Source organism: Crocodylus porosus, unplaced genomic scaffold (genome assembly GCF_001723895.1).
Source record: "Crocodylus porosus isolate Cpor-Errol unplaced genomic scaffold, CroPor_comp1, whole genome shotgun sequence".
Taxonomy (NCBI): Eukaryota; Metazoa; Chordata; order Crocodylia; family Crocodylidae; genus Crocodylus; species Crocodylus porosus.
In genome coordinates this window covers 51080058-51092659 of record NW_017728950.1, presented here as the reverse complement: position 1 = coordinate 51092659, position 12602 = coordinate 51080058, and the positions used below count along the sequence as shown (strand labels likewise).

At 48.6% G+C, this 12602-nt stretch overlaps 1 protein-coding gene across 1 annotated transcript in view; it reads left to right on the top strand.

Annotated features, from left to right (window-relative positions):
- The first annotated feature begins 10538 nt into the window (after positions 1-10538).
- The window catches only part of SNAPC3 (small nuclear RNA activating complex polypeptide 3), a 24384-nt gene continuing 22320 nt past the window's right edge, over positions 10539-12602 (top strand). Inside the window, exon 1 of the mRNA XM_019554737.1 lies at positions 10539-10778. Within this exon, the coding sequence (XP_019410282.1) occupies positions 10567-10778 (212 nt within the window). The 5' untranslated portion in view covers positions 10539-10566. The remainder of the gene's footprint in view (positions 10779-12602) is intronic.

The following is a 12602-nucleotide window of genomic DNA, read 5'->3' as shown; positions in this document are numbered from 1 at the left end:
ATCTGGAACCAACTTCCAAGGGAAGTGGTACTAGCTCCTACCTTGGGGGTCTTTAGGAGGAGGCTTAACAATTACCTAGCTGGGGTCACTTGAGCCCAGTTTTCTCTCTTGCCCAAGGCAGGGCATCAGACTAGAAGATCTGCAAGGTCCCTTCTGACCCTACATCTATGCTATGCTATGCTAAAGCACAGGGTAGTCAGCAATGTACATGCTATTTCCCTTCAATGCTTTTGATGAATATGGCCCAAAGACAGAGTTTGTTTAAATGCAATTGAATTCAACCCAATAAACCAGCTGAGAAACAGAAAACAATAACAACATCAAAACAAAGGCAAAGGCCACATGTAGAAGCATCCCAAGGACAAATTTTCTGAGGGCAGAAGCATTTTGCACTGGATGAGAATGACCAAAATGCAGTGTCTTGGTTAATGTGAAGTACTTTGTATAAGTCAATGCATCATACAGTTATACCTGAATAACAGAAAGGAGCTATTCATAGCCAGGTGACAAATGAAAACTGTTTCCACAGAAAACATCTGTTGTTACAATTCTTATTGCTCAGAAGGTAACAAAAGGGTATGAAATACATCTGAATTAGAAATAATGGAAGTGTCTGAAAATCAAAATTAGGCTGAAATGAGAAAAACAGTTTAAATGAGAAAAAGAATGTTCAGTTGCATAGCGGAAACTGTTTAAACATGCTTATTGAACTTCGGCAAAAGCTGCATTTCAAAATGTACATCTCACAGTTTTCCTCTTCTGTCTTGCAAAACTACATGGGCAGATGAGGGAGTGCTTGTGTTATAACGAATTAATAGTTTTTTCATAGTAGGTGACATCTCAGGTAAGTTTCTCACAGATAAGAAGTAATGCTCAACTTCTTGGGTCCTGTGCTGCTGGTTCTGATCTTCATTAAAATTAAAGAAGTCATCATCTGCTTCACCCTCATTACTTGCTCCCACTCTTACTGGGATCAATCTCTCTGCTTGCCTGTGCTTGTTCCCTCTCCTGCAGCCAACTGGTTGCCCAGTTGACTTCTGCAAATGCACAGAAAATGCCAGCATGAACTAAGGAACTCTGGGACTTCTGGTTCTTAAGAGACCATATCTCATAAGAAAGCACACTACTCTTTGTCTCCCAAACAAGAAGTCCTAGAGTTTCAATAAAGAAATATCATTCCATGTAAGTCCTAGAGAGTGGCTGTGTCAGGAAAAACTCTGGGAAAGCCAGATTTAATTTTTTTAAAAACTTTTAACTTATACATTTAAAAAGGTTAAAGTTAACCTTTTTTAACTAGTTCAAGTTAAAAGTTGACAGTTAACAAATGTAACTAGTTAAAGTTAGCCACTTTAACTTTTTAACTAGTTAATTAACTAGTTAATTCCCATGACTGCCCAGAGGTTTCTGTGCTTTGCTTCTCATAGGACGATTATGAATTGAAGTCTTGGTGTGCACCCAGACAGGAAGACCAGTCCTGGGCCCTCCCCAACCTCCCTGCCTAGACCAACGCCACACATACAGTTTTTCAGATGCACACACAGAGTTATACAGATGCACACCACCACCCTACACTTAAAAAAAAAAATCAGTGACTTCATCAATGGCCCAAAAGGGTTTCAGCATGCCATGCAGAGCCCTGCAGCCCTGGAGATACAACACAAACAGCTCCAGGGCTGCTGGCTTCCTCACTGCTCAGGCCTCAACTGTTTCACCTGCTCTAAAATTGAAAAAGGGTGGGGGGAAAACTTTTTGGCCACACCTAGTTCCCCTCATCTTTTTATGCAACATATCTCAGGTGGTGGTGTACATATATATATGTATGAGTGTGTGGTGCTTGTCTAGACAGGGCAGTTGGGAAGGGACAAAGCTTGGTCTTGTGTAGCTCAGAGGTTTGTATGCTGAGCTTTTACTGGGAAAGTCAAGATTTCAAGTCTTGGCACTGACCCCAAGGCTTCACTGGGATGGTTGTGTCTGCCTGTGTCCTCTTCTTGAGGGGCATAAGGCTGTCTATCAGGGCACTGAAATTAATTAATTTTTTTAAGTGTGGGGTGCTGGTGTTCATATGTACATATGTGTGTGTGGTGCTGGTCTAGGCAGGGAGGTTGGAAAGTAACAGGTGCTGGGCTTGTTGTGGTTTGTGTGATGACTTCCTACTAGGAAGACTGTGAGCCCAAGCCTTGTGTGGACAGGGGCTTAGCTGAGAAGTGTGTCCTTGGTGGGCATGAGGGAATTTTTTTGCACTCTGAGACATGGGAAGATGTGATGGGTCCCGGTACCCATTGAACTAGTGTCAGGGCTCTAGGCTCTTTTGTCAACTGGATGAATATGTCTATGATTGTAAGTGTCTGACCTTTGTTGAATCCTGCCCCTTTGGGGCATTGTAGTGTCCCCTATACCCCTTGGTTTGTACTGGTTATGTTTCCAGTATTGTTCTCTCATTAAAAGTTATATGGTTAAGTCCCCATTGGTGGTCTGGCTCTGCATTATAGGCTCTTGTGCACCTGCTTTGATCCCTTCAATTGGATAGGGGGTACCTCTTGGAGTACCATTCGGGTTACAGAATCATAGATAAAGTAGGGCTGTGCAGAGATTCAGCCCCGATTCAATTTGATGGAGATTCAGCCCGGTTCGGTGGCCGAATCTCTGAATTCGATTTGAATTAGAACCCTCCGAATCGATTTGGAAAGATTCAAAAAGGTTCGATGATTCAGATACAGACACAGCTTTAATGTTTTTTTATATACCTCAAGGTACCAGGCAACTTGTGAATGCTGCAATAGTGGGGCAGATGGAGTATCCCACAGGAGCGTGGAGATTCCCCAGCATGCTCAGCAGCAGACCCGGAGGTGGACCAAAAGCACTTCTGGTCAACTTCTGAGGGGGCCCTCCATGCTGCTGTGGCTTGGTGACCGATGCCTTCTGGGTCTGGGGGAGCACCTGGGGTCCCCCCGTGGCTGACGGCCAAGCTGGGGAGGGCACAAGGGCCCTCCCAGCACGCTCGGCAGCGGACCCAGAAGTACTTCTAGTCCACTTCTGGTTTGTCGCCGAGCACGCAGGATCCCCTCTGCCCCCCCAACGCTTTCATGGTATGCTCCATCTGCCCCACCATAGCAGTGTTCACGAGCCACCTCTGGTACCTTGAGGTATGTATAAAAAACATTTAAAGCTGTGTCTATGCCCAAATCACTGATTCTTTGAATCAGTATCGAATCTTCAGATTTGGATTCAGCCGAATCAAATCAGGGACAGTGATCCAAATCAACAAATCGAATCACTGTCCCTGATTTGGGCCTAATCGACTATGGCCTGTTTCGCACACCCCTAATAGAAAGTTAGGGTTGGAAGGGACATCAGGAGGTCATCAGTCTAAACACCTGCTCAGAGTAGGAAGAGCCCCAACTAGATCATCCCAGCCAAACCTTTGTCTAGTCGGGTTTTGCAAACCCCCAAGGATGAAATTTCTACCACCTCTCTGGGTAACCTGTTCCAGTGTTTTACTACCATCCTAGTGAGAAAATTCTTCCTAATATCTACCCTAAACTTCCCTTTCTGCAACTTGAAACTGTTGTTCCTTGTTCTGTCATCTCCCCGCTACTGAGAATGGCCTAGCTCCATCCTCTTTCAAAACCCCCTTCAGGTAGATGAAGATTGCTATTAAGTCCCCTCTCAGTCTCTTCTTCCCTAGACTAAATCAGTGTTTCCCAATCAGTGTGCTGTGGCACAAAATTGTGTCATCAGAAATGAACAGGTGTGCCATGGAATTTTGCCATAGCAATGAGCTACAATAGATAGGAGGGTGGGGAATGCCTTAACAGGTGTGCCACAGAAAAATTGTATTAATGTAAGTGTGCTTTGGGCTGGAAAAGGTTGGAAAACACTGGACTAAATATACCCAGTTCCCTCAGTCTTGAGACTGGGGGACACAATTTGTGGGCAGAAGCCAGCATCAGCAGTGGCCAATCTCAGTGGTGGTACATGCCTCCCCTATGCGTCACCTATACCCAGATCCTTTTCTGCAGAGCTGCTGCCCAGCCAGTTAGTCTGCAGCTTGTACTGATGCTTGGGATTGTTCTGTCCTGAATGCAGGGCTTTGCACTTGTCCTTGTTGAACCTCACCAGATTCCTTTTGGCCCAATCCTCCAATTTGTCTAGGTCACTTTGAATCATAACCCTACCCTCCGGCATATCTACTACTGCCCCCAGCTTGGTATCATCTGCAGACTCGCTGCGCATACACTCGATGCCTCTTTGAAGTCACTGATGAATCTATTGAACAAAACTGGCCCCATGGCTGACCCCTGGGGCACTCCAGTTGATACCAGCTGCCAACTAGACACTGAGCCATTGATTGCTACTCTGAACCCAATGCTCCAGTCAATTTTCTATCCATCTTATAGGTCATTCATTAAGCCCATACTTCCTTAGCTTGCCTAGGTGACTGTTGTGGGAGACTGTATCAAAAGCCTTGCTAAAATCAAGGTATACCACATCCATGGGTCTCCCCGCATGCACAGAGCCAGTCACCTCATCATAGAAAGCAATCAGGTTAGCCAGGCATGACTTGCCCCAGGTGAATCCATGCTGACTGTTCGTAATCAGCTTTTTCTCCTCCCAAGTTTTTACAAATGGATTTCTTGAGGATCTGCTCCATGATTTTTCCAGGGACTGAGGTGAGGCTGACTGGTCTGTAGTTCTCTGGCTCTTCCTTTTTCCCTTTCTTAAATATGGGCATATCTCTGCCCTTTTTCAATCATCCGAAAAGATGTTCCAGTGCCCTATTTGAAGAAACATGTTCATTCAAGTCTTGGTAACATAACGAAGTCTGCCCTGGGCACTGATTCTAGGGAGGGGAGGGAAACAGCAGGTGCACTGCTGGCTGAGCCACCACTACACTACCACCCAGAGCGCTCAAGTGCCCAGTTATGCCCCTGCTAAGTCATAAAAATAAACAACCCCATTTGTACTTGAGAGGATTTTCCTTGAGTAGAAGTGTTTTTACATGTTCAGCTCTGTAAGGGTAAAGCTGGGAAATGAAACACAAAAACACAACCCACTCATGGTTTAACACTCTGTATTTTGATATTTTGCAACTGTTGCTTCATCAGGTGGAACCCCAACCTGCCTGAAGGTGAGGATTATAAAATAATTTATTTTCCACCATATCCTTTGCAATTAAGAAACTCAATGATAAAAAAATGTGGCGATCAGGAGAACTCTTACTATATCCTTGGCTGCAATAACACTCATGAGACCATTCCAGCAACCAAGAATAATTGGGAGCACAAGCTCCAACAACAAACCTCGTTTCTGTCCACACTCCCCAGGAACAGTTTTTTCATGATAGCTCTCCTGCTATCCGGGGAACAATGAGGATCTCCCTGCTGGAATTTTCCTTTGGCCAGTCCACAAAGTTTCATACAACTCATAGGCTAGGGACAAAAGTTACACATAAACTGGTCACACATAAACTGGTCTAAGTGATCAGAAACTGGTTTAAACCTGTAACTGAACAGAAGTTCAGGGCACATAAAACAGTTTCAAAATGGCTGAAACTGGTTTAAGGTAAACCTGGTTGAATGTAGTATATCAGACTTAACTGATTTGGGTCAAACCGCTTTATGAAACTTCTGTCCCAGACCCCTTCCTGGTTCAAGTTAAATCAGAGTCCCCCAGCATCCCAGCATGCTTTCCAGCATGAATGCCACATGCCCTGGAGGCTGGGGGGGACACGGCAACTGCCTGCAGGTGGTGCCAGCAGTGTTGGCGATGGGGGTATAGTGGAGAGCTCCTGCAGGCAGCCATAGCGGTGTTGGTGGGCTGAGTGGGGAGCTCCTGCAGGTGGCCATGGCAGTGTCAGGAGCAGGGGAGGAGAGCAGTGAACGCCAACCACCCCCGTAGGTGCCGCCAGCACAATAAGCGGCGCTTTTTGCAGGGGGAGCACCACCAATCTCACCACCAAAACATCGCCAATGCTTTCCAGCCCTGAGCTGGGCTGGGCTGGGCTGTGCTGTGCTATCTGCTCCAGCAGAGAAGGATGGTGGGGAGGAGAGAGGCAGGGACTGCAGTCCCCCCACCAAGCCCTGGCTGAGGTCTGGGGGCAGGGAGAGGGGGTTAAACTTCCCTTCCTCCAGTTAAACCCCTCTTCCCCAAGTACAGAACTGTCCTGCCCTGCTAAATTTACAGAAAGTTACTGCTGACTGCGACTGTGGACTACAAATCCCAGAGGCACCTGGAAGCAGGAAGAGGATGTGATGAGCAACACTGCAGAATCCTGCTGCTGTGATTGTGGGCTGAAAATCCCAGAGACCTCGATGGAACCAGGAAAATGAAGGCAACACACAGCTAGAGAACCATGCTGTAGAGCAGGGGTGGGCCGGATTCTGCCTGTTAAGCCGTTTTATCTGGGTTGTGTAACTGTTTTTTTTTTCTTCTGTATAACTGCCGCGCGGCACTCTCACATTTATGTAACCTTGAAGTCTTGACTAGTAAGCTAAATGAACGCTTTGTATTTTCTCTGTTGGCATTAAGCTACACATGCGCATTTTGTAGATTTCATTTCTTATCTAGAAGTGTTATTTTTGCAGAAATGAAACTTATGTAGAAAGTCTGCCTAGCAATTATTATGTAAAAGAAACTATCCTATCCCTGTATGCTCAGCTTATATCATAGTTAGTGTCACAGAGGCAGTCCAACCAACATCTATAAAGAGGCAAAGAAACAGAAAACAGCAGAGACGACGACTGGAAAACTCTATAAGCCCGATCACCCTATAGACCGGTTCTCAGCCTCTCCGTCTGGGCGTACCCCAGCGAAGACAAAGGCCTCGAAAATCCGACAACTGACAACGATTCACCGTGTTACAGTTTTGTACTGTATATCCCATTCATGAGCTGTTAACCAGTTCTGGGACTTAAAGAGCTGGCAGCCGCACCTAGCTTTGGACTAGCTCCTGTTGGAACGCAAGGGCTGGCTCTGGAAACTTGTGAACCAACGGACATCCTATAAAATAAGAAAACTAACAACTTACTCTAAGTTGTCTACTTGTGCCAACTCCGCGAACCTCGAGGGCGGCTATAAAGCTACCTCCAATCCCGCCCCACAAGCCACACGCTCGCACAGCTCCGCAAAGCCCGCGGCTCCCCTAAGCGGTGCCGGAACCGCTAACCTGGCATTCTGCCACAGGTTGCGGGGCCCCTAAAAAAATTTAGAAAATGAATACGTAACTGTCCCTGGTTCCTGTCAAAGATCACAGGAGCAGTAGGACCCAGGGGAAGCCCTGGCAGGTTCTTGGAACAGCAGGGCTTCCCCAGCCCTGCCCCCCAAGCTGGAAGCCCCTGCCTAGCAGGGTCTTCTGGCCTGGGACCATGTGGCTCTTTGTGCCTTCACCGGTGCAGGAAACTCTTTGTGGTTGCACCAGCGCAGGTAAGAAGAATAGGAATTAGATTGTTAGTGGATATAATACTGTGCATGCTAGATTAACTCCTCAGTAACTTGTTATTGCGTCCTATGACCTCATCAATTCCTTTTTGTCTACATGTCAAACCTTGTAATACTAGGCAGATCAAAAAGAAGGGGTCATGGGCAGGGAAGGACCAGCTTTCCCCTCCCACTGCTGGTGCAGCCCAGCCCAGGTCCACAGACCTCTGGCCAGCCTGCACCCCACTTGAGCCCCACCAGTGCTGGCCCTGGGACATTGGTCCCAAGATCGTGCGCCCTTGACCACTTGCCAAAACTGGGTAAGCGGCCCTCCGCCCGAAATAATTGCCCACCTCTGCTCTAGAGCTCCTTGGCTTCTGGCCCCACTGCAGACAAGTGGCTGCATTTCCTGAATCAAAGGTAAAATGTGTGTCCAGTTGTTTCTCAGTTTAATCTTTGCAATTTAGGCTAACCTGCAAAGACTGGACTGATTCAGCCTCAGGCTTTTTGACTGTCTGTACTTAGCCTTTGTGTTGGATCTTTTAGAAATGAACCTCAAAACCAAACTCTTTTTGCTCCACATGGGCATTAAGGATCCCAAAGGAACTTTTTGCAAGATTTGGGATATAGCCCTTGCACCATTGGCCAAAATTCTTCTATTCTGCTTTTTATGCCAAATGTTGGTTGTTTGCTATACTACAGTTTTTTATGCCAGAGGCAGCTAAATTTCAAAAGTGAAGTGTTTCCAGTATCTATATAATGATTATTCAGTGGCACTATTACACAATAGAAAACATGAGATCACAACAGAAAAAGAAGTTACCTCAAAGTGAGGTTGTGACAAACAAAGGGTTGGGTCTGGATTTTGAAACTGGAATGCATGCATGGAACAGCTGGGAGGTTTTACGAGCAGGTGAGAGAGACAACCTTTAATCAGGAACCCCTTCCAAACCTGAACTACTTCATAAAGCACAAATGCAAGGATGGGTAATAGGAACAATGGGAGTGGCTGAAAAAAACACATGATGAGCCATAATCACAGCCAGGAGTACAAGGGAAAACAAGAATAGACACAGGCAGGAATGGAGTTTTGCAAAACTTCAGCAGTGAGGATGAACAGCTTTTAATTTGAGAATAGAATAGGAATTAGATGCCTGCGAAGGAATACAGCCCTAAAATACATTTTATGAAATGCTTTATTCTTTTTCTACCCATTAGCCACTTCATCCTGCCAAAGCTGCAGGAAAACTTTTACTAGGTAATCTTCACACCCCACTGCTTGCACATAGCAGCCAGACCTGGACCTTTCTACAGGCCTGCTGTTCCTGCTTTAGTCATGGAAGTGCTAATAGTGGTACTGTAAACCATTCTGGTGGGGCCCTGGAGGAAACCTACTCCAGCGCAGGTTATTCTCTAGTTGTCCTTCGTCTGTAGGACTTGTGTCACTAGGATTGTAGGGTAAGAAGAATAGGCATTAGATTGTTAGTAGATATAATACCGTGCATGCTAGATTAACTGCTCAGTAACTTGTTATTGAATCCTATGACCTCATCAATTCCTTTTTGTCTACATAATGTCAAGCCTTGTAATTCTAGGCAGATCAAAAAATAGTGAAATTGGTTGCTTTTTTCAGTGATGCAAAATTATTTATTCTACCAATAAAAATACAAAAACATTCTGAATTGGGTTTTTTCATGAACCTTCCTTAGAAGTATTTTCATGAGTGCTAAACTTTTGCAATTGTCAGAAAATTTTTGTCTGAGAATGATCTCCTCTGAAGTCACCTATGAATCAGCACAATACAGTCTGAAGGGCCCAAACCTGCAATTTGAGCTTCACCACAGGACCTGTGCAGCCGGCTAGGGTTCTGCAGGGACAGAGGGTCTGCCCATGTAGCTTAGAGGGCAGTATAAGGATTTAACACAGTACTGCACAGGCTCCTACAGGTCCCAAACTCTGGCAGCAGATATCCATGGGGAACCCAGCAGACCAGAAAATGAAATTATGCTCCTGCATCCTGGCTGCCTGGGATCATGCCTGCAGCTGAACCCCGTGCAAGATCTGACCCACGAACCCACCCCAAACCACACACCTGGCCCACAGGGTGGGTCCGTGAAGAGGGTTCAGCAGAGGCCTGCACTGGGGCTGCAGAAGCCTGGATCTGCACCAAACAAGCCTCCCAGCAGGGCCCCAGAAGGAGGGCCCCAGCTGGGGAAGGTACTTCCCCATGGTTTAGAAGCTCCTGTGTGCTCTGGCTGGCTGAGAGACCTGCTGGAAAAACCCCTGGAACAACACGGTGCTGCCCATCTAGCAGAGGCTGGTCCCACTCCACTGTCCCCACCCAGCATCGGCTCCTGGGACAAGCACCCTGCTCACCTCCTGTAGCGTTAGAGACTTTTCCTGCCTGGCCCCCCTGCTATTGCCAGGGGCCCGGTGTTAATCCACCTCTGCTGTGGGTCACGATCCTAAATGGGAGTCACATCAGCGGATGGGATCACAGGGGTGGGGGGCTGTGGGTTGGGAGTGAGGGGCCATGCTGAGGAAATGGGGTGATAAATAGCATCATGCTGAGGAATAGCTTGGGAAGCCCTGCCCTAGCCAAAAGGCTGCAGGAGCGAGCAAGGGGGAAAGCCTGCAAGCAATCCTTCGGCACCATAAACTGTATAGCCAGGATCCTGACATCTGGAGGTATTTGTAGACACTGGGTGTGTCTACATGAGTCACTTACTGCGCATTAACCTAATCACACCACAAACCATGCTAATAGCCTCCTGCACGGTGTCATGAGGCTAACATGTAGTGTCACTAAATAACGAGTGCTAGTGCGCAGTAACTCGAAGCACCTTGCACTTTATTAAGCACCGACTCAACTAAAGGCGCAGTCAGGCTGTAAGGCGCACAAACGAAGGTGTGGCAGGGGCGAGACCGCCGCGGGGCCGGGGCCTTCCCCTTAGAACCGCAGCCAGTGCGCTCGGGCGAAGACGTGACCAGGCCGCGCCAGTCTCCCTGGCTCTTGGGCAGAGCCCAGCTCGGGATAAAAGGAGCGACGAGGGCGGGGAAGCCCTTCCCTTCCGTCCCGCGCGGGGGGCCGGCACGGCCGCCTCGGGGCGGGCGCAGGGAGGCGGGTCCCAGCGCGCCCCGCGCGGCGCCATGGCGGGGCCCGGCCCGGAGTACGAGACGCCGGAGCTGTGCACGCGCGTGTTCCCCGTGGGCGCCGTGGGGGCGCTGTGGCGGGAGCGGCTGCCCGCGGCGGACCTGTCCTTGGCGCAGCGGGACGGGGACGGCGACGAGGCGGCAGCGGTGGTGGCGGCCGAGCTGGGCTGCCCGCCGGACACGGCGGCCGAGCTCCGCGCAGTGTGCAGGTACCCGGCGGGGGGGCCGCGAGCGGCCGGGACTGCGCTAGGGCCGGGCGGGGCGCGTGCACGGGTGTATGAATGGCGGCATGAGTGTGCGCATGTGCGTGCGTGTGCGCGCATGCGTCTGTGTCTGCGTGCATATGTGCATGTGTGTGCGCGCCTGTGTGTATGCATCTGTGCATGTGACGTGATATGTGAAACTGCCGTATTTACTCAAATCCAACATGAGGTTTCCCCCCATCCAACACGCTTGGGCAGGGGAAGGCTTTTCTTGGATTTGAGCACCAGGCTGGGGCAGGCAGCTGCTGTGGCTCTAGCTCCAGGCCTGGATTTCTTGCCCCAGGCCAAGGCCAGGGCTGGCTGCCACTGCCCCTGCCACCTGCCTGGGACTGAGGCTGGAGCTGCCACCACTGTGTAGTGGCGGCAGAGGCAAGTGGAAGAGGGGGCTGGGGGCAGGTACTGGCAGGGAAGGCAGGGGTCAGGCTGTTTGTGCTCCCCACTGGTTGCCCCGCTGCTGCTGCTGCTGCGTTCTGTGCTGCAGCAGTGGGGGTGGGAAAAATTAGATCCTGTACATGGACATTTAGAACAAATTTACAACTTTCCTTGTGCAGAATCTAATTGTTGTGGGGGGGTCCTCCTAAATTTTAAAGTTGTCTTGGATTTGTGTGAATTCAGTATGCCCTGTATGGGCACGTCCCTATGAGCAATCCCTGCTTGGGATCCTGGGGGCCTCCCGGGACTCCAGTGGCAGTGATCTGGGTGTGTGGAGTCTGGCTATCAGCTGAAGCATGGCTCTGGCCAGTCAGGTGGTGTTACTGTTACATGTGCCACCCCGCTTTTTTCTGGAATGATTTTTTTTTTTTGACACAAGGATCTGGCATTGGAAAAACTAGCTGTGTTGCAAATTAGCAGTGTGCCAAATGTCTACGCATGCAGTGTGTGCAGTTTGCAGTGCCTTGGATGGGTCTGAAGTACCACAAACCGCACAGGCATGTTCATCTGGACATGCTCTATGTGTGTGTTGGGGGAAGGAAGTAGAGTGATCATTTAAAAGCTTGGTTATGCTCTAGGCTTCTATGTCTGTCAAATCTGTAAGATTTAGCAAATTTTTCTGTATTCAGTTTAAACTCACCTTGTTTGAATGTGAGGACCACCTCTTTCATTTGCCTTGCATATTGATCAGGTAGTATTCAAAATAGTTTTTGTAGACTCAGAGCCATCCCTAGTACACAGTGAATTGGGGCGACTGCCCTGGGCGCCATGTTTTTATGGGTGCCCCACGGAGCCTGGTGGAGTGGCTGCAGCCCCTCCTGTGGGGCCCTCCTGGAGCTGGCAGCTCAGTCCCTTGCTGCACCCTCCCCTGCTCACTGCTCTACCGCACGTTCTCCCTCTCCCCTGCACCATTGCACCACATGGTTTCATGGCCCCAAACTCACTGTCTGCTCTCCATGCTGTGTGCTGGTCTGCCTTGCCCCCTGGGGCAGGGACAGCAGTTGGAGGAGGAAAGGGGAGCCCAGAAACTCTGGCTGCTGTTGCAGTGTGATTGGGGGAATGGTGGCAGAGCAGGAGCCCAGGGACTGCAACTAAATCACTTGCAGGGCCGCCAGTTGGTTTGTAAATGTCTGCAAGATTTTGTTAAATAAGTATCAAGGGTCTTGACATAGTAGTGTAGCATATGCATGCATCGAGGGTGATGAAATACTGTAACTAAACTTTTGAGGGCAGAGGAGATGATGGCAGAGGGTAGTGTACTATTTTTAATTATAAGGAATAAATCCAGATAAAAATACTAAAACATAACTTCACAACTTAAAAAGCAACATGGGCCAC